This window comes from Sitophilus oryzae, unplaced genomic scaffold, assembly GCF_002938485.1.
Source record: "Sitophilus oryzae breed Bouriz unplaced genomic scaffold, Soryzae_2.0 scaffold_1436_pilon_pilon, whole genome shotgun sequence".
Lineage (NCBI taxonomy): Eukaryota > Metazoa > Arthropoda > Insecta > Coleoptera > Curculionidae > Sitophilus > Sitophilus oryzae.
In genome coordinates, this window is record NW_022146100.1 from 1,986,760 (window position 1) to 2,009,874 (window position 23,115).

Consider the following 23,115-nt stretch of genomic DNA (forward strand, 5'->3'; position numbering starts at 1 on the left):
AAATGGTAATATTTAAATAAATAAATATATGCCTATATTGTCAAAAAAATTTACAATTTGTAGACAAAGGTAAAGTAAACAAACAAAGTAAGTAAACAAACAAACAAAAGAGAGAAGAGAATATAAAACATCATACAAGTTAAGTTAAGTTGTTAATTACAAAAGGCTGCAGCGAGTTTTTATACGACAAAGCTTTATTTTGAAATGTTGAGACTCAGGAGGTTCGAATCACACCAAGATTTAATGGTGATTAAGTCACAAGAATAGATATCAACCAGAAGCCTAACTTAGAGTTTGCGCGGGAAACATCGCCTAACCTAAAAATAGCGGTAGAACCTGTCAACGCACTGGCGTTCGCAGTTCACTTATGTTTTGCGTTTTGCTGAGAGCAGTAGCTGTTCGTCATTCGTAAATATTGAATATTGTAGTTTGTGTTGTTTTATAACTGAACGGAGCGAATAGTCTGGAATAGTTATTAAATATTTGTTGTGCTAGGTACATTATTTATAATAATTTCAAAGAGTACTGGTTCAGTTTGTGCCTCAAGAATGTGCAAAAGCCGGAGTTATGTTTCGCCAGGACGCAAAATGTTTTACGATACGTTTGTGGATATTTAATAAAAAAATGTTTGAGTATACATTCATGTGATATATGTACCAAATATGCAAAGGCACACAGTGAGTTAGATTATACATCGTTGTTTTGCCATTTACGTGCCTATGAAAATAATAAAGAGTGAAGATAATAATTTAGATATTTTTGGCAATCTTCAGATGTCACATGACAATTTTGTATCTTTTGTTTCTTCATTAGAACTTGTTTTTAGTAAATATTACGAAGAATATGGGACAAGACATTTTATTAAAGAAATATATATAATATGCAAACAAATTAATTTCAAAAATCCATCTACTATTTTTCCCCTAAAATATGTAACTAAATTATATCTGCTTATGAAATTGTATTATACATTAAAAAAGATAAACCTTAATTTTAAAACAGCCAATAAAAACAAACTAATTATATGGAGGCATGAATAAATACCTAAGTATTCTGATGTTAGCTTGTTTATTTATTTCGTTTGAAACTTAAATGAACACCTACCCTATCTTTACAGAATGTTTTAAAACGGGCCAATTGAAGGTAAGTATCTCAAGTGTCCTTATAAAGAACCCAAAGTTTTAAATTTCAAGCAAATCTCTTCTTATATTAAAAAATCCGCCATATTGGATCCACTAATTTGATTTTTTTTTTCTTCAAAAATATTATAAAGTGTCACCGGAACTCAATACGTGAGCATTTCGGAAAAATTGGGATAATAGAAGTGATCGATAAAGCTGCTGCCAGATTTGCAACAAACAAAGGTATGGTAAAGTTAAATCAAATCGTTTAAAAATATAAACTATTTTTATACCGCGATATCTCTAATGGTTTACTAATGCAGTGTTTTTTATCGCTGGCAATAAGTTTTACATTAAAAATATTACTCCATAAAAATTGTTGGGACATTTGTACTAAACCAATATTACAGCATCTTAAACAAATTAGCCTTTACTTTTAACTTTAACAAACTCACCTATTAAAGTTTTAAGCAGTAGTTTTATTAACTGCCGAATGATATTAATTAATTCTATACTTTTCAATTTACAACAAAAAAATAAATACAACTCTGTATACATTCAACGGAAATTTATTAAATACGTCTCTGTGTTCTACCGCTATTAAATGGCGGCCCAATTCGTAAAACGTCACGGATTTCAGCTCCAGTTAGGTTTCTGGTTGATATCTATTCTGTGATTAAGTCATTTGATATAATCATATGAAGTGCCGTGACGTCCTTGTTGCTCCAAGTGAAGCTAGTGTCATCTACAAAAAGACATATTTTGCCAGTGATGTTTATGTTAGCAATGTCGTTAATAAAAATAAGAAACAAAATAGGGCCTAGTACTGAGCCTTGGGGTACTCCACATTCTATTGGCTTGCTATAGTCTATAAAATGAATAACTTTGAATTTTGACCGTTATTTTTTACCAACATGGTAAATATAAAATTCCTCTATCAAAAAAATTACTGATATTCTTTAAATTGAGTGCCTGAACGAATCAGATATGTAACTCTTTTTACTTTCGTGAAATAGAAAAGGAAAATAATAAAACAAGTGACAGTTCTTCCTCTTCTTAAAAAAATCAACACAATTGTCAAAAAAGTAAATGTCATCAGCTTTGACATTTCTAAAATATCAGACCAATGCCGTCTCTAATAGAACAGCCTCGGAGCGAGATTTATGACGTCACGCTAGTTAGATACTACGGATTAATAAATATGTTGTAGAATACATGGAAAACATAATAATTCCTCGTATTTTTGGTTTGTATTTTAAAAATGATATAGTTTACATGAAATATACATAATATACAGTTAATAAATACAATATATATATATATATATATATACCTATTTATAGTAATAAATAACTTTGGCAAATAAATTATGAACCATACAAATGCAGCAAATGTTTTACAATATACAAATAATGACTAGGTACATAAGATAATGGGTAAAATGTAAAATATATTTTAAATTTTGGGGTTTGAAAATCTATCTAATTTAACAAAAAACATTCAATATCTACTAATAGTGATGTATTATTATTTGCATTCACAAAATGTATATGTATATTTTGCAAGTATCAATGTTCGAAAAATTATATTTGCAAATAATACAATATCATAGAAAAAAGGCTGCAGCGATGGCTATGAAATAAAGATCGCTGTGATTTTTATCATAAAATTATTCTAAAATTTTTTATTTTCTTGGGATTTAGGTTCGGGAAAAACGCTGATTAAGTTTTCATTTGTTTCATTATTTTTTTGGTTAAAAAAAAACGTTTCGGCTAACATCATAGCCTTCATCAGTGTTGTGTCATATGAAAAAAAAAATAGTGTCGAATATAAATCAAAAATTACATATAAAATATTCACACCACATAATGTTTACTGCAATTAATAAACTAATATAAACTTGTCAAAAGATGACAATGTATTTTTTTAAATTATTATTCTTAACACTAAAACTATCTACATGGACTATGGAATACGATTTCAGCCATAGTAAGTAGTAGATATTGAATGTTGTTTGTTAAATTAGATTGATTTTCAAACCTCAAAATTTAAAATATATTTTACATTTTGCCCATTATCTTATGTACCTATTCATTATTTGTATATTGTAAAACATTTGCTGCATTTGTATGGTTCATAAGTTTATTTGGTTTTATTTTATGAAAGTTATTTATTACTATAAATAGGTATGCTATATTGCTATATATATATATATATATATATATATATATATATATATATATATATATATATATATATATATATATATATATATATATATTGTATTTATTAACTGTGGCTATGTATATTTCATGTAAACTATATCATTTTTAAAAAACAAACCAAAAATACGAGGAATTATTATGTTTTCCATGTATTCTACAACATATTTATTAATCCGTAGTATTTAACTATCCTGATGTCATAAATCCGGCTTCGAGGCTGTTCTATTAGAGACGGCATTGCGTCAGCATGGCCGCAAGTTGCTAACCTAATAAAATTAACACTAGAAAAGCCCGCGGGAACTGTCAAATTCAAAGTTATTCGTTTCACAGACTATAGAGGACAACGTGGTATCCATCCTCACAAGTTGACTTCTATTGCTCAGATACGACTTAAACCATTCGAGAGATGTTCCCCTGAACCCATAGTGCTGCAGTTTATTAATGTGGGGCTGCAGTCCGACTGCAACCCCACTACCTTCAACATTTTCTCGTCAATCATCTAGTCGATAGTACGCCTGATTATTACAGGCATGGGGTTTTATGTTCTTCACATCAGAATATTTCAATTTTTATTTTTCTAAAAAACAGAGATGGAGGTAACAATGAGAAATTCAAATTTTCAAATCTTCATAACTTTCCTGAGGAGGTTGTGCAAAATCAAAAAATTGGTGTTCAATCAAAAAATCAAAATTAGCCGATTCTTTTTATTAAAGGAACCAGCAAAATTCAGTTTCGTGACAGGTGGGGGGAAATTCTAAAATTTCAACCCCATATAACTTTCATTAGAAGGGGTACAAAATTTAAAAATAAGTCTGCAAAATTGCGCAAAATTAGCCGAATCGACGGGAACGGTAAAGTTTGCTACTCAGAGCCGTTTTCACATTGCACTCAGGTAAGTGTGTAAAATATCGTTTATGGTATATCTATTTTTGAGTTTTGTCCGATACGGGGGCAAACTTGACCAGCCCCATATAGCACGTCCAAATGAAATTACGTTTCTACAAGGGAGACACATGAGAAACAACACATGTTAAAGTGAACCTAAAAAAAAAAATATACCAACCACAAACCTAATATAGAACTGTTTGGGAAGCCTGAGTCACCCTGTAAATATTCAAAAGTAACTGAAAGTTTATATAGAAGTAACTGAAAGTTTAAATTGAATATCGACGTTGGAGCGATTTTCGAAAACTATCTACTAACGTTTCAACATAAGTATATGTGGGATATTAATTATATTATTATATTAGACCTTATAACAAAACTCATCTAACGAAAAAGTGTTAATGTAGTATATTAATATGGAGTAAAAAATTACTAATTACTTTTACTTTTTACTTTACTAATTAAATTCGTTCCAAAAACGATACGCCACTGACCATTAGAACAATCCAAATGCGCCTAGTTGCCGGGGTCGGAAATTTTAGACTTCTCTGTCTCTTCTGTCTTTGTTTGACACATTGGAATGTTTGATACACTACCAACGAGTATTTATGAATGATATGTTCGGTCTATCTTTATAATGTCTTTGGGCCTTACATATAGCTCCGTTGGATGATAGCCCTAAATTGGGCACTAACCATATCATCCCCAAGGTGGTTTTCTTTTATTATAAATATAACAATTGGTTGTTCAAATGTTTCCTTGTGTCTTCCAATGTATTTATTGAATAGGGTACTCTGTGGCATTGTATAGCTATGGTTATCTAGTTTGTTGCTCATACCGCTTTGAATGGCCTATTCTGCTTATTCCAATTTTTTGGTTGTAGTTGTAGCCGGAGAGCTGGCGACATATTTAGAGAACATATTTTAGGCAAGTTAGAATAACAAAAAAAATAAAGTTTAATAACTTGTGAACCCAGAATCCTAAGTCTGGCTGGGGGGTTAGGGGTATTTCGCTACTGCGCAACCCATAACATTTGCAAAAAAATAAATCCAAAAAACGTTTTTTAGGCAACTTGAAATTTGTTTATTCTAAAATTTTAGCATCTATTTAACCTAGAAATAAGTATGCCAGGCTTTTTTTCGGGTTTAAAATGTAACCCTACCATTCCAAATATGTTTAATTATTATACTTGGAAAACATACTTTAGGCATTCTAAAATTTTTACAGCGTGTTTATTAGATGATATTAAAAAATATGTGTTAATTGCCAGACAAATTCAACGGGTTTTAATACTTGCCTGACGCGAATAAAGATTTTAAATGAGCGCGACAAAAAAGTCTTATGAGTATCTATAAGCGCGAAAAAGATAGTTTATTGAGACCCGTCGGCAGCCGATGCGGCTGACGTAACAGTATTTTGGAGTACTTCAAATTTTCATAAAAACAATTTTTTTTCGGTTTTCGCTTTTAATTCAGAGATTATTTTGTTGGAATTAAGTTACAATGTACAAATATGTATTTATAAATTAAATATTGATGTGCATAGTGTAAATATAGTTTAGAATAATTACTGCAAATAAATATTTTAGTAACTACTAATTTCGCTACTAACTACTAAATCACAATGGATAAAAAACATTTAATAAGTTGTGTAGTTTGTAAAAAAGCTAGCGACAAAGTTATTGTTTTTGATGAAGGCAGACTACCAAAAATGCAAAGAATTTTTAAAAGTGCGCCAACAACATGGTTTAAAATTTAAAGAAGTGGTTTTACCAGAAAACGTAGTCCTGACAAAAGGGTACCATGCACAGTGCTAAAAAAATAAGTATGTATTCTGGAATTTTATTACAGTACCATTGTTAATCTTTCTAAATAGATTCAAAAGTAAGTAAAAGTGCTTTACTTTTATGCTTATGCGTCATGGGCGCCGGAAGAATGAAATTTAGGGGGGGGGCAAGGTAAAAATGAATAAAAAATTGCAACACATTTTTATTATTTTACAGGTAACACCTAAAAATTTCATAATAATGATTATTTTTTTACAGATGAATGTAAAAAGATAGCTTTTATTTTTACTGTTTCAGTGGTCCAGGGGGGGGCAAATGCCCCCTCTTGCCCCCCCCCCTCTCCGGCGCCCATGTTATGCGTTAAAATGACTTTTTTATATTGTCAATCAGGTCGCAAAAATTAATAATAATATAATATGTCACAAAAGTATAATAATAATTATATACTTTTGTGACGTTTGAAAAAAATATATTTTATATTATGCTAATTTTTAAATAATTATTCGTTTTTTTATTCTTTCAGATACAAAATACTTAAATTAAAAAGTCTTCTTATTGAAAGGATTTCAATCATACATTTTTATTAAAAAATGTTTTTTTTATTTATTCAACATTAATTAGTTTTTTTAAATTTTTACGAAAATGCTGTTACGTCAGCCGCATCGGCTGCCGACGGGTCTCAATAAACTATATTTCTCGCGCTTATAGATACTCATAAGACTTTCTTATCGCGCTCATTTAAAATCTTTATTCGCGTCAGGCAAGTATTAAATCCCATTGAATTCGTCTGGCAATTAACAAATATTTTTTAATATCATCTAATAAACACGCTGTAAAAATTTTAGAATGCCTAAAGTATGTTTTCCAGGTATAATAATTAAACATATTTGGAATGGTCGGGTTACACTTTAAACCCGAAAAAAAAGTCTGGCATACTTATTTCTAGGTTAAATAGATGCTAAAATTTAAGAATAAATAAATTTCAAGTTGCCTAAAGAATGTTTTTTGGATTTATTTTTTTGCAAATGTTATGGGTTGCGCAGTAGCAAAATACCCCCAACCCCCCAACCAGACTTAGGATTCTGGGTCACCAGTTAATAAACTATACATTTTAAGTTATTCTAGCTTGCCTAAAATATATGTTCTCTAAATATGTCGTGAGCTCTAAGGCTATTGTAAGGTCTAGTTTTTTTGTATGTTCTCATGCTTCAGTTAGTTAATTAGGTCTCCAAACTAAACTAAACAAAATAGGGTGACAAAGTTACCTCAGGATCCAAATAGCTCTATTTTATTTTGGATATATGTCAAAATTCCTTAGATTTTTTTTTGTTCAAGTAGAAAAGGCTTGTTTATAAAAATTGTTTTATTTTTAATTATCAATTTAATGAACTATAAATTTGTAAATTTTAAACGTTATTGACGTGCACTTTTGCGTTATCAGTCAGATGCTTTAAAGTACCATTCTCCTTGCGATATTACATATTAATAATTCTTTACAAAATAGTTTCCACTAAGTGAATGACACTTGAATTAAATAACATATACTTTAAGATAAGTTTCAAGTTGTTTGTTTTCCTCTTTTTTTTAACATAAATAAAAACATATTTTAGAAATAGTTTTAGTAGTAACGAAGACTTATTGAAGATCACAATGGCTTTGAGTTCTGGATTATCGTTAGGATCAGATGCTTTACCAACAAATTACGAATATTATACAGGGGGAGGTATTAAACAAGGCCTAAATGCTGATCAAACTTATTTTACTTTAAATGACAGGCTCGTGAGAATCTACAGTGGGGCTATGCATTATTTTAGAGTACCCAGACCATATTGGAGAGATCGCTTAAAGAAAATAAGAGCTGCTGGATTAAATACTGTAGAGACTTATGTTCCGTGGAACCTACATGAACCAGAATCAGGTATGAACTAGACCAGTTTTTAGAAAGACTCATTTTTTACAATACTCGTTCGGTCTCTAAACTTAATTGTTCAATTTTTCGTTTTTTTATAAAACATACTGTGTCCGATCATGCATATTTGTATTTTCCACTTAACACATAATAGGTGAAGACCTATTATTCAAATAAATGGCAAAAATCAGGTTTGGTGTTATATTCATTTCACAATGTACTGAAAGAATTGAATACATTTCAATAAATGATGACACCTATCTAATAGCAAATATAGATGTGGAAATACAAATGTGCAGCTGACTTGTAAAATTGGTAAAAATACATTTTGTAAATAAATTTTAAAATTGTTTATTTCTCTATGCCATTTTCTATAGTATAAATCTTAATAATGCTACATAATGCTTTATTATTAGCTTTGAATCAATAGCAGATGCGAAAGAAAGCGACTGCATCGGAAACCGCTCGGCAAACCCGACACGCCTATTGAGTGGTGTAAATACACCAGTCGTTTAGTCCGGAAACCTATGCTGTGTCGTATTCGCTTGCTGGAATGACATAGTGCGTGGTTATATGTTTCTTTTTAAAAACGCGTGTAGGATTTTTGTTGAACTTTTGAACTGTTATTTCTAAGTATTGGTAATTTGTATATCTTATTTAAAATGGGATGCAAATGTGTTTATTTATAAGGAAAAAAAAGATATTTATAGTATAAAAAATTAATTTATTTAACAAAATTTTATTAAAAATGTGACAAAATAGTTACCTTTCTATTGGTTCTATCGGACTTTTTCGACTATATAAATCTTTATTTGAAACTTTAATACATCAAATATTTTCAATCTAATAAATCATTTAATGATGTAAATAAGAGGAAATTTCTCACATGGGTGGTCAAATTTTATAGTTTTCATTATATCAAACAGCCTCTGAGAAAAGATTTCAACTCAAAATGCCTTTAATTATGTTTGACTACATCATTAAAAAGGGTCTTCAAATACATCAATGTGATATTTGTCTAAAATTTGCAAAAGAATCCGAATCTCTGGATAACTCGAAATTATTTACCCATTTAAAAGCCTTTGATCATGAAAGTGGAAAAATTTGTTCATTTTTTTTTGACGGGCTGGAAAAATTATTTATATTAAATTTTGATGAGTTTTGCACTGAATAAAACATTCAGAGGCTGTTTGATATAATGAAAACTATAGAATTTGACCACCCATGTGAGAAATTTCCTCTTATTTACATCATTAAATTATTTATTAGATTGAAAATATTTTATGCATTAAAGTTAGTACAAAAAATAAAGATTTATACAGTCGAAAAAAGTCCGATAGAACCAATAGAAATGTAACTATTTTGTCACGTCTTTAATTAAATTTTGTTAAATAAATTATTTTTTAAACTATAAATATCTTTTTTTTTCCTAATCTCCTACGAGCTGATATAATATGACGAGCAATCTATTAAATTACTGTGAGATTATACAGAAAAGTCCACAGACTTCGAGACATAGGAAAATCAAGTCCAGTTAGCGTGTGTCCAAATTTTGACAAGTTTTCAAAAATTACAGTTTTGTTTAGACTGACATTTAATTTCGCCTGACTTCTCGGTGAATGATTTTATGGGAGTACATACAATCTAAAATTTACGGCCATGAAGAAATTAAAACTTGGAGCAGTTAAGGCAGAAAATATTTAATGCCTTTGACACTGTCACCCCTGATATGTTATCCAATGTGAGGAGGGGATTTTATGATCGTTTGGGTTATTGTTTAATGCAAGAGGGAGGCACTTTTGAACAATTTTTGTAATTTTTTAAATTTCATTATCCTGTTTTTTTACCGTTTACCCATTACCTACCTTGACGAACATGGAAAAACGAAGGTCCTTTTCAGGACCACAAATATTTTGATTGAGAAAATTGGTAACTTTTTTTGGATTAAAAAACAAAAATTGTTAATATAATACCAATTTAAAAGTGTTTTAGTAGTTTTAAATTTATTATTATTATAATGTACATTATTAATACTATTGTTCATTCGAAATGGCATTAAAGCCCAATTGCAACAATTTTAAATTTTTCTTAAAGATAAGTAGAGCTTAGAATGAACTGTATTTATATTTACTTTAATATTCACCTTAAATGAGGGAATTTGACTGATACAATTTTTGAATTTGAATTGTTTTTAATGATACTAACAATTTTAATTCAATTTTTAATAAAATTTATTTAATATTAATAGAAGTCCAAGAGATTTGAAACCTCTTTTAGCGATTTATAACATTCTCAAATGAATTACAGGTGCCCTTATTTTCTATGAAAAATCACACAGCTTTTTTCATAGTCGCTGCAGTTGCTATAGCTATAAAAAACTAATTTTTTAAAGTGTGAAAATTGCGACACACGCTAAATGGACTTGATTTTTCGTATGTCTCGAAGTCTGTGGACCTTTTTGTATGCCTCGATAACATATTGGTGCAGATTATTTTCACCCAAACAAATAATAACCCAAACTGTACATTGATGCGGATTGTCTATGAACTCTTTCTGAAGGTCACAGAAACCTGAACGCGTAATTCGGTGTTCTTTCGCATCTGTTGTAGTTAATTTGTGGTAGTGGTTTAAATAATTTCTTTAAAAATGTCTTTAATCCTTATTACCAGTATTTATTTACGGAGAGTATTAATGTGGTATTAATATTTCTCATTAGAACGAATCAGGTAAATGATAGCGATTTTTATGCCAATGTTAAAATTATTTTATATATTTAGGCAAATATGATTTTGGCAACGGTGGTTCTGAAATGGAAGATTTTCTTCATTTGGAAGAGTTCTTGAACACTGCTAAGGAAGAAGACTTATTCGTAATATTGAGAACTGGACCGTACATTTGTTCTGAGTACAATTTTGGCGGTTTTCCTAGTTGGCTGTTGAGGGAAGAAACAATGGGTTTCAGAACAAGTGAACCAACTTACATCAAATTTGTTACAAGGTATACTAGTTTTATACTAGTATATAATTAAAATATACTAGTTGTATATTTTATATTTTTTTTTGTAGCTGGAATATAATAATTATATACCAGGTGTTGCATCGTCGGACGGCACATAGGAAATCCCATGTAAATTTTAATGGGGTCAATTATTGACTTTTTTTATTTTTGATTAGCTCGTTTACCAGTTATGGCCGATTTCTTTTTAAATATTTCTCCTTTCTTATGGCCCTGTATTTACTTATGAGCACCAGTCAAGGTAAAAGATAACTGTCAAATGAAGTTGTCATTTCAGAAATTTACCTATTTAGTGCTTTATTATTATTGAAAACTCATTCCTACATCGGAAATCTTAAAGATTAAGAAGTATTTATAAATACAAATTAATATGAATTAAAATAAAATAAAGTAATCAATTACAAGGTTAATTATAGTATTATTACAATATTCAATAACTTATTAATTTAGGTACTATTAAATTGTTAGAACTTTAGGATTTAAGATGTTCAAATATTCCTCCATCGACTGCTAGATAATAACACAGGCGATCATAAAATTCTCTTCTTACATTCGCTAGTTGGTAAACTGAAATTCTATTGCATTCGGCAGAAATGGCATTTTTTAACTCGTCTAGATTTGGGTATTTTTTATCCTTGTATATCCTGTTTTTTAAAAGGCCCCAGAGAAAGAAATTATTTGGCGAAATATCAGGAGACCTAGCTGGCAATTTACTGTATGATTTAGGCCAATAACGTTTCCCGAAAAAATAAAAAAAAATGTCTAAATATTCCCGAACAGTCAGGGTACTATGTGCCGGACAGCCATCCATTTGGTACCAAACTTCCTGATTTTCCCTAGCGCATAGCGGCATCATGTAAAGCAGGTAAAATATGATTTTCGAGTAGTTCCAAATAATATTCTGCATTTAAATTTCGCGTAAGAAATAATGGTCCGATAATATTCTGTCCGAATATCCCTGCCCAAACATTTACTTTCTGTGGATATTGCGTCCTTGTTTCGACAAACCTGTGTTGGTTTTCTTTGTTCCAATATCGATAATTTTGAATATTGGGATCATTATTTAAGGTAAACGTGCATTCGTCAGTAAAACATATGTTTTTTAAAGATTCCCTATCCCTATTTGCTCTTTCCATCATATCAAAACAAAACGCCTGCCGCCGTATTTCGTCCCCATCTCGTAGCTCTTGGTGCTTTTCATATTTGAAGGAATAGTATTTATGTCGTTTCAAAATTCGAAACGCCGTAGTGTGATCTATTCCTATTTCATCCTCAAGTTTCCCTGTGCGGATCTTTCCATCGTTCTCTTCCACGCACAATAAAACTTCCAAGTCGGTATCATTCGCATCTTCTCTTTGTTCCTACCTTGCTTCACATCTGCAGTTATTTATTAGGGTACCTTTGGTTTCAAATCTCTGGATATTCCTTGCGATTGCAGATTTTCCAGGTATCGGTCTATTCGGATACAGAGCAGCATACATGTCCGACACCTTTTGATAACTATTTCCTTGATAATACCATATCCATATCATTAATATTTTTTCTTCGGTAGTGTAATTCATGGCTAATATTTTCGATGTAGGTATGAGTTTTTAATAATAATAATAAAGCACTAAATAGATAAATTTCTAAAGTTACAACTTCATTTGACAATTATCTTTTACCTTGACTGGTGCTTATAAGTAAATACAGGGCCATAAGAAAGGAGAAATATTTAAAAAGAAATCGGCGATAACTCGTAAACGGGCTAATCAAAAATATCTAAAGTTATTCTTTTGAATGTGGGTTTTAGTGCTCTTCAATAAACCTAAATAGAATTATTCTCTAAAATAATTAGGGAAGCCAATAATTGACCCGATTAAAATTTACATGGGATTTCCTATGTCCCGCTCGACGATGCAACACCCGGTATAATTTTATAGTCAATATGGTTTAAATCAAAAAAAATATCTGCCACTAGTAACCATGGGGGGGGGGGGAGAGCATGGTATTACATTACGATATGTAAAAACATATTTCATTACCGAAAGAACGAAAATTGCTTTAATCTTGGATTTCTTAAGGTTATGATTAATTTGACTTAAAAGTGTTGCAAAAATAATAGCTCTTAATACGGATACTATATAAAAACATTAAAATAATATAAATATGTAATTATTAATTTATATATTTTTATTATTTTGTTTTAGATATTTTAATGTGTTACTAACACTACTAGCAGCATTCCAATTCACTAAAGGTGGTCCTGTAATAGCATTCCAAGTAGAAAATGAATACGGAAATCAGGAGTATCAAAATTTTCTTCCAGAAAAAGCTTATTTGGAACAATTACGGCAGTTATTTCTGAATAATGGAATTGTGGAACTTTTGGTTACTTCCGATAGTCCATTATCACATGGTTCAAAGGGTAACTTTATATTCAATGAGACATACTTGACCGGTGATAGCGAAACTTTTGAGATCGTAATCATAACTTTCGTGGCGTATCACATATCATAAAAGTGAAAACTAAGAAAAAAAAAATAATGGAAAATAAATTTCTTGCAGTTTTTAGGTATATAATAAAATTATATAAGAGTTTCTTGCCTTCAACTGCTAATATAGAAATGAATTCCACGCTGTGTTCGTCAAGGCAAGAAACTCTTATATAATTTTATTATATACCTAAAAACTGCAAGAAATTTATTTTCCATTATATATTTTTTTGGGCTAGCCGAAAAAAGCCTTTATTTACTATCGATAGTTGTGCCTCAGTGGTACGAAAGTACTACCATTGCACGCAGGCCGCTATCTCGCGATGCGGAACTTAATATCTTACCGCTACTTTACGACAAGTCGTATTTATATATTCTGCGCTGTGCTCGTCGTTTTGTGGAAATAACCAAGCTCACCTGATGATGGGGTAGGGCCCCGAAACCGGTAGTGAGAGCAGGTTGATCCACATTATGACGAACACAGCGTGGAATTCAGAATTCAAAAATCGTTGAAAAAAAATATTTTTCAAAAATATTTTTGAATATTTAGAGTAGGGTCACATTAGTCTGAAAATGCAAAAATCTCAAAATTGAAAAAAATGCACTTGCCGCCTTTTAACTACCGACGGCAGTATACACGCAACAGAGAGTCCATGTGGACTTGACATGTATGTCAACGCGAACATACTCCACCCACTCATTACATTGGCTACTTGCAAATTTGTCTTTATCAGTAAAGTAGTCATTTACGTGGAACAACTTAAAAAAAATGAAAACACTGATTTGGTAACTATAGAATGGATAGATGTGCTGTATATACCTTGTTTTTAATATTTTAAATTAAATTACTTTTAAGGAACATTGCCTGGTGTACTTCTCCAAACAGCGAATCTTGGTGGATCTGTAAATAAGCAGTTGGACAAACTCGAAGAGTTGCAACCTGGAAAACCATTGATGGTGATGGAATTTTGGATAGGCTGGTTTGATTTTTGGGGAGCTAATCATACCGGAAAAACTGATTCGACTATAAAAGGTGTTCTAACAGACATTTTAGCTAGAAACGCTTCATTTAACATCTATATGTTCCATGGTGGTACCAATTTTGCTTTCAACAATGGAGCATCTCTCGGTAAGGATTTATTGTAATTTCTAGTCTCTAATTTCACAACTTTTGAAAAAGTTACGATAGTTAAACGATATTTTGCTAGATATAGTATACGCGCTGTGTTAGATAAGTTCGCAGCTCACTCTGTGGACAGCCCTATAGTTTAACGTTTAAAGAATAAACCGAATTTTTAACTAACTCTGAGCGTGGGGTAGGTAGATAAAGATCTTGCTCAGCGTTCCTGAGTGGATAAGTGTGAGATGACCTTTCTTGAGAAGCTGATACATGCTTACGCATTAGGCAAACGGATTCAAATATAAATAAGGAAGGAAGAGTCAATATTTTTAATTTTTTAAAAAAGTCCTGGCAATGAGTTCTGCTGTTTAGTCCCAGTGAATATCGAACAGCTCTCTTCTGGAGCTTGAAAATGCGGTCAAATTGAGTCGCACAACACGTACCCCAGAATGGAAGGGCATACCTGAGGTGCGACTCAAAAAGTGCATAATAGACAGTTCTAGCCACTGACAAGTTAAGCTCCTTAGAAACAGATCTTAATAAACCAGATGTTTGAAACTAAAGGCACGGTATTAAGCACATGGAAGTGTAAAGACAAAATTAATGAACTGGAAGACTTTTTATTTTCAAGATCGGATATTTTACAATATGTTTACATAAGAAAAATTAGATAAGGTTGGTTTTTCCATTCAAAAATTGTAAACAATCCATCCATTTACTTTTCGAGCATAGCAATTTTCAGCAATCGTGTAATTTTTTTATTGATAAAGATTTTCACATACTGTCTACAAAAAAAAATACAGCAGCAATATTGACAAAGTTCTTGAAAAAACTACAATCTATTATTTCTAATAGATTTCGAGATATCGATTTTTAAATTCAGAGTTCTAATAGCGCGACCACTATCAAACACCCACTCAATTCCACTTATTTTTACCAAAAATACAAGTGTTTCTAGCTTGCGCTTAAAAAAATTCAAGCTATAGGGAAAATTACAACGACTAATAAATAAACAAATTAAGTATCACGAGACGTAATTAAATCGTGAAGCTGAACGCATGACGTACACCTTTTCCTAGAACTTTAAGTACTGACAGAGGTATTGATTGGGTCGACCCATAAAGTAATTAACTAGAAAGAAGTGTCAACTCTGTGTTAAATCGTGGAAACACGATACGCCACCGAAAGTCTTCGTTGTCGTCTGGAGAACTAATTTTCCAATTGACAGGTTGACATGATAAGGATATGATGGCTTAATTTTCATTTCCGTTTCCGGTTATTCAATGGCGGGCCCTCTTTCAGTTCAAATGTATTTATTTTTCTTTTCATAAATAAAACCAAAAAATAATTTATTCACATATATTTATTTGAAATATGGAACAACGTGACTAAATAAATATAAAAATATAGAGGATTGTATTGTTTCAATACCAATTAGTTAATTATATGTACTTTTAACGTAAATTAGTTAAGGTATAAGCATGACTTACAGTAATTTGTAAATAAACACACGTATTCGCAGACTTCAAGGACAGAAAACGGACACAGGGACATGAAAACGGGAGCCTTATACAAAAACCTGAAAACAGAAAAACAAATTTTTTTATACTAAAATTAACAATGTAAAAATATCAATAGGTATAAAATATAAATATACTGTTTAAAAAAGCGTCCATTATTCCCAAAGAGACCTGGCTTATAAATCAAAAAGAAGCAAAAAGAGACTTTTAGTCGGATAACATAATCAGATTATCAGTCCGATTTATTGCATTATTGACAATAAATCGCACATATTGGAGATAAATGATGTTGGCTATAGTTAAAAATGATCTTACCTTGCTGTAAATTGTTTCCATTTTCAAAAAAATCGCCGATCAAAGAGATTATAACACCATTTTCTTGCATCTAAAAAATGTAAAACAGTGTTTATTTACTACCTATTATTCATATACATGGGACATACCTACTACTGCAGAAACGTTATTTTCTCCAGGATTCTTCATGTAATATATATTTTATATACTTTATTACCTTTATATTTATAAATTTCAGCGGAAATATTAAATTGAACTTCCAAAACAAAACTAAACGGAATGAATTAAAATGGCGTCGAATATTTGTTGTAGAACAAATCTGAAGTTGTCTCTGAAACTGAAATCTGTCAATTCTAAACTGTGAAGTTAGACAATAGTTAGACAAAAACAATGCTGTCCTTGTCTAGGCGGCCATACTTGTCGTGAGGAGAATGACAGGAATGACAGTAATGACTGTTTCCAATTTTCCTATTTCACTGTCACCCCCCTGGGTCGACCGGTCAACTGCGACAAATCTGCTATACACCCTTCCACGTCTCTTAGCGATGTGCACAGTTTCTCGGTTTATTTCATACGTTTGGCAACGTGTTTACTGTCCTCTCTTTGTTCAGTACATTATAAACGCATTGTACGCTTCTTACATACGGAAATCTCGACCCAAGACTAACCTTTGCCAGCCCTTAGTACATAAAGCCGAAAATAAAATAAAGCTTGCCCGATTGCAACGGGTTTGGTTACGGGAAAGTGACCGAGTAATGAACAGCAAACTAGTCATTCACCGCGAATGAAAAAAAAAATGCAGGAAACGGCTAGTGTTATGTATTTCATTAGAAACACAAATATAATAAAGCGATATAAATATGTAGATTTTATGTCATTTAGTGGCAGTATAATGACAACCTAAGCCTAACGTTTAATTTATATTATTTTCAGGAAATGCTTTGATTGATAATTCTGGCTTCAAAGCTATTACTACAAGCTACGATTATGACTCCCCTCTGGATGAACAAGGAGCTTACAGAAACAAGTACACAATAGTTAAAGAACTTGTAACTGCCGCTAATCCTGTCAAAACAATATTACCAGATCAACCAGAACATGTTGCGCCCATTGCGTACAATAGTACTTTAATTCATGATTTTTTACCTTTTAGTAAAGTTATTGAATATAATTCTCCTGAAGTAATTGAGAGCAATTATGTGATAGCTATGGAATTACTTGGTATTAACAATGGATCTGGGCAAAGTAATGGATATATAGTTTATAGAAAAGAACATATTAATTTAAGTGCTACATCTGTTTTGACCATTGAAGGTAATTATAATGTACAAGCCGATATTAAATATCATGAAATAAAAATTGATTTTTAGGACATGTCTGTGATAATGTTATGGTTTTGGTAAATGGACAACTGGTAGGTCCAAAGCAACTAAAATTTGCTTCAGATTTTGATGGTTTTGGATTTTCCAAACTTAAGGATTCAAATATTACTTTAAATAGTGAAGTTATAAATAATGTAACTATTGACGTTGTTGTGCAAGAAATGGGTAGAATGAATGGTGGAAAATACTTTCAGTATAACCAAACTCGTAAAGGTTTATGGCAAGGTAATGAAAGAAATTTAGTTAAAAAAAATATAATATAGATGTATTAATAATGATCTTCTGTTCTAAAAAATCTCCATATTGAATGCTAAATTATACCGTATGATCGAAAAAAAACGGCGGTTTTTAGAGCTATAGAGTGTATAAATACGTTCATTTTGTGTTGTGGATTGTGACAAAGTGCATACTAATTGCCTACGATATTGTTTATTAATTATTTTAAAGCAAAATATGGCAGTACTCTAAAAAGAATGCCTCCAAAGGTGATGCTGGGAACTGCTGTTCTTAAAAATGCATTATTCGAGTATTTAATACGATTTATACAGTTGATTTTCTATACTGCATACATATAAGGTGTTTAAATAAATAAACTAAATAATGTATGTTTTGCATCCGGCAACCAATAATGCACGTGTGTGTATTATTGGTTGCCGGATAAGGACTAATAACCATGACAAGGACTACAATGACGTCACAAAGCGAGGAGTTTTCGCATGCACGTGGCGGACACTTTTGGCTGAATGAGCAGTCCTATTAGGTTAACTGTTCTTGATCAAACCTAAGGTGAGTTAGGCATTTTTTTTTTTTCAAATGGAACCAAGGTGGCTTATGATGATATTTGGAAAAAGCATTTTATACGAATAATTCGTACCACACACTTGGTATTTCAAGTCAAATTGTCGTTATGAACCGAATGTTACAATTTCAAATAAACTACATGTGAAAATGTCAAAAGTTGACATATGATATGTCATTCTATTCGAAGTGTCATTTTCTATGGAATCATGTAAAAAAATATCGATGTGAAGTTCATTCAAAAATAAAAAGTTTCACTGAAACAGAACAATTTTGAATACCTCAATCAAAATATTTTTTCTCATTAAGAATGTTGTACACCAAAAATCTATATTTAGATTTAATAAGATTTAGAGATTAAATAGATTTAGATTTAATAAATATAGATTTAAAAAAAATATATATAATAGCTATGTAAATAAATCTATATTTTAAAAATATAGGTAACCTTTGCACGTAAATTTTAAGAAAAAAAGTCAAAATTTAAACGAAAACCAAATATGGAGCTTATTGCAACTTCTAGAAATATCTAATATAATTTAAGTAATAAATGTTTCAGGTAATGTCACAATAAATACGGAAACAGTATCAGACTGGAAAATAATACCTCTTGAATTAAAGAGAGAATGGATAAACAAATTAGTGGGTTGGGATGATTACAAAGCAAATTACTCTGGACCGGCTTTTTATAAAAGTATTTTGCATATCGACGACGACCCCAAAGACACATTCATTGATACCAGAGGCTGGGGAAAAGGTATGTACGGAGCGATTCAAAATGATTAACTTGGCTATTTGATTATATTAACTATTTCGATTTTGTTCATTTGGTTGGTAATACCACAGATTAGGTATCCTATAAGTATATCGTGGTACCAAAATTGTTTTTTATGACGATGTGCAAACGAGTCAAATTTCCTGTGCGCAAAAATAAACTCGCGTAAAATAACAATAAACAGCGTAATAGAGAGATATCGCTAAACCGTATAGCGTGCATGGACGTTAATAAGGCCAGGTGTTATTTCCTTTACGTGAGGTGGTATTAACTCTCTTCATTTATAGTTATCGGATCGGAAAGAATTCTGATCGCGTCGCGTCCGCTATTTAAACTTAACCTAACTTTGAATTTAAAACTTTGAAATTGTTTTGTTTACTAGATATTTTAAAACTAAAGGGCTAAAGTGCTTATTTCCAGTGCTTTATTGTTCAACGTGTGCCAGTGGGTTTAGGGCAACAAGCAACAAATTCTCTTAGAAGGGCTAAGTTGTCATCTGCTGTAAACCTAAGACTCTTTATAGGTTCTTTAGTATTGGAAGAGGTGGAATCCATATTTTGGGCCATATTTATTTAATTAAAACTAATCCCAGCTACTTAAATATCAAATTACCTAATAAAACTAAAGCAATAATGAAAACAATTCAAACATAACCTAAAATAAATTGTGCCCATTAAGCAATTTTTAAACGTTATCAGAGGTTATTTAGAAAGAGCGCTTGGTGTAATTGATCCGCAAATTACGTCAGGCGGTAACGTTATTAGCGGGTGTTGCGTTAAAAATTGACACGCGCATATCGTAACCATGATAAGGTACGCGTAAATACTGGATGCCGCTATTCGGTTTTGCGATATCTCTCTAATAACTGTGCCGGTCAGGCGCTGTGCACAATTTTAGAGGCCATAAGTGGGCGTGCTATGTGCGCAAACTAGTCACCTAACTAGTGCCCGATTCCGAAAATTGGAACCACGAAAAACAATAAAGAAAAAACAAAGATTATAATCTGTATAATCTGTGGTAATACATTTAAGAAATTCAAATATTTATCAGCTGTTATCACAAACGGCAAAACAAACAAAAAAGTAAATAATATGATTACTTTTTAATAATATTAAATTCAATTTCTATAAGAGACGAGGTGAAAAATAAATGGATTTTATCTTAACGGTTTCTAATTTAATTTTTGAATAAGAGTCTCAAAATAAATAAAAAAAATATAGGTTAGGTTATTATACAGAGCGAGTCTTAAATAAGTGCTTAATAATATTTTCAGGGCTGGCAGATTTCGATAAAAGATACCTAATATTTTCTCTTTGCCGTTTTTTAAATAAATTCAAAATAAATGAGATATTTTACTACTGCATTGACTAAAAGCTATTTTGCCTATTTTATATAAACATATTTTTTATATAAAAATATTTGCTATTTTATACAGAGTGTTTCAAAAAACATGTGCCATCTCTTGCGGGGAGACATTATATTTCTAGATATTTTTAGAGTTATTTCGCCAATAGTGCAGAGGTTTATTATAATAATTTTAGGCATGGTTTTTGTTAACGGCTTCAACTTAGGTCATTACATGGCTGTTGGTCCTCAAGCTACATTATACCTGCCCGGTCCATTTTTGGTTGAAGGAGATAACGAAATAGTATTCTTCGAACAGTTTTACACGCCTGCAAATGGAGCAGTGGTTTATTCAGATATACAAATTTATGAAAATGTTTATTAAATAATTAAAACTCTTACGACATACTACTACTTTTTTTATATCCTGTATAAATTTGTTTGATAATATTTGCTGTATACAGGGTTGTTCACCACATACGACGCGGAGTATTGTAGCTAAACTATTTAATTTTTACAAATTGTAAGTTTTGGGTTCGTTGAAGGACTATTAGAGCTACAATTTAAAAATATTTTTACAAGATACAGAGTGTCCCAAATAAATAAAAATATCAAAGTTGTATTTTTTTAAATGGAACACCCTGTATATTATTACATTTTTAGTTTCTACGATTAAAATAAAGGTAAATTTGATTAAGGTTTACCGCATTTTAAACTTACCGTTTTTGAAATATTTAGGTTTTTGTCAAAATACAGTAATAATTATAATGCTTTATTTTTCTAGTCGTATTTAAGTTTTTAAAACCAAATATTGTACTGAAGTATTTCTATTCACAAAATATTGTGTTGTAATAATAAAAATTATACTATCTTATACAGAGTGTCTAAAAATTTATTTTAAATAATAACTAGTTTTAAACGGCAATAACTTCTTTAATTTAAATGGAACACTCTGTATATTTTATGATAATCAGATGCACAATTTAATTGTCTATCAAATTATATTATATGATTTTTTACCTATGTCTTCAGGTTTTCGTAGAAAATGCATTTTCTTATAATTTAGACCTCAATTATCAATATACCCATGGAATATTGACATTTTAGATTATTTTTAAAGATGTATCAAATTTCTAAAGAGTACAGATACCAATATTGTCAATATAGTTCGTTTATGTCATTAAAAAATTAAAAAAAAACGTTTAAATATTTGTAGAAAGGACCAATGAATATGATTCCAGTATTCAAATTACATTAATGGACTGCTTGCATTGATTAATAATAATTGCTCCAAATATTAAAAACTGTATTTTGTATGTATATTAGACAGTGTGGTAAAAAATAACACCTTAAAAATTTTATTTCATTTTTTGACGAATGCTTATTTATAACAACAAAGATGTTCATTTTCATAACTTATTATTATATTGATTTCTGATTCCAAATCCCCATTTATTTAGAATAATTTATTAACTAACACAATTAAATATGTAATTAATTAATATTTGGGCGGAAATACTGGTGGTATATTTAATTAATGGTATAGTCTTTTATGAAGATTTTAATAGTTTTATTTTTGTATACAAATAGGCTGGTAATATTATCATTTTTAGCACCTGTACATTTTGTACATTTGTTGTTTTAAAAACAATCTAAAATGTCAATATTCCATGGGTATATTGATAAATGAGGTCTAAATTATTAGAAAACGCATTTTCTACGAAAACTTGAAGAGATAGGTAAAAAATGGTATAATACTATTTGATGGACAATAAAATTGTGCATCTGATTCTCCTAAAATATACAGGGTGTTCCATTTAAATTAAACAAGTTATTACCGTTTAAAGCTAGAAATTATTTAAAATAAATTTTTAGACACTCTGTATGAAGTAGTATTATTTTTATTATTGCAACACAATAACTAATCAATAATTAAACTTCAGTAAATATTTAGTATTAAAAACTTTGATACCCTTAGAGAAATGAAGCTCTGAAATTTTTACTGCAATTTCACAAAATTTACAATATTTCAAAAACGGTAAGGTTTAAGGGTGATAAGCCTTTACCAATTTACTTTTATTTTAATCGTAGAAACTAAAAATGTAATAATATACAGGGTGTTCCATTTAAAAAAATACAACTTTGATATTTTTTATTGATTTGGGACACTCTGTATGTTGTAAAAATATTTTTAAATTGTCGCTCTAATAGTCCTTCAACCAACCCAAAACTTACAATTTGTAAAAATCTAATCGTTTAATTACAATACTCCGTGTCGCATGTGGTGAACAATCCTGTATAACAGTATATCCCTGGATTTTCTGACAAGAAGAAAAACTTTTTTATTATTGATATTTTGGAAAAAATGCATTCTTCATAAAAAAAATTTGCTTGTTTTAAAATGGTTAATCCCGTTTATACTTTTCAAATTTCCATACCGTTTTAGAGAAAATAAAAAAAACATGAA

General features: G+C 30.5%; 1 protein-coding gene across 1 annotated transcript in view; it reads left to right on the forward strand.

Moving 5' to 3' along the window:
* LOC115876543 overlaps window positions 1-21,056 on the forward strand; it is a 39,875-nt gene extending 18,819 nt beyond the window's left edge. Inside the window, exons 9-16 of the mRNA XM_030892355.1 lie at window positions 7,611-7,935; window positions 10,704-10,923; window positions 13,131-13,348; window positions 14,272-14,544; window positions 17,283-17,663; window positions 17,720-17,956; window positions 19,089-19,286; window positions 20,846-21,056. Of these exons, the coding sequence (XP_030748215.1) occupies window positions 7,611-7,935; window positions 10,704-10,923; window positions 13,131-13,348; window positions 14,272-14,544; window positions 17,283-17,663; window positions 17,720-17,956; window positions 19,089-19,286; window positions 20,846-21,033 (2,040 nt within the window). The 3' untranslated portion in view covers window positions 21,034-21,056. The remainder of the gene's footprint in view (window positions 1-7,610; window positions 7,936-10,703; window positions 10,924-13,130; window positions 13,349-14,271; window positions 14,545-17,282; window positions 17,664-17,719; window positions 17,957-19,088; window positions 19,287-20,845) is intronic.
* Window positions 21,057-23,115: the final 2,059 nt, after the last annotated feature.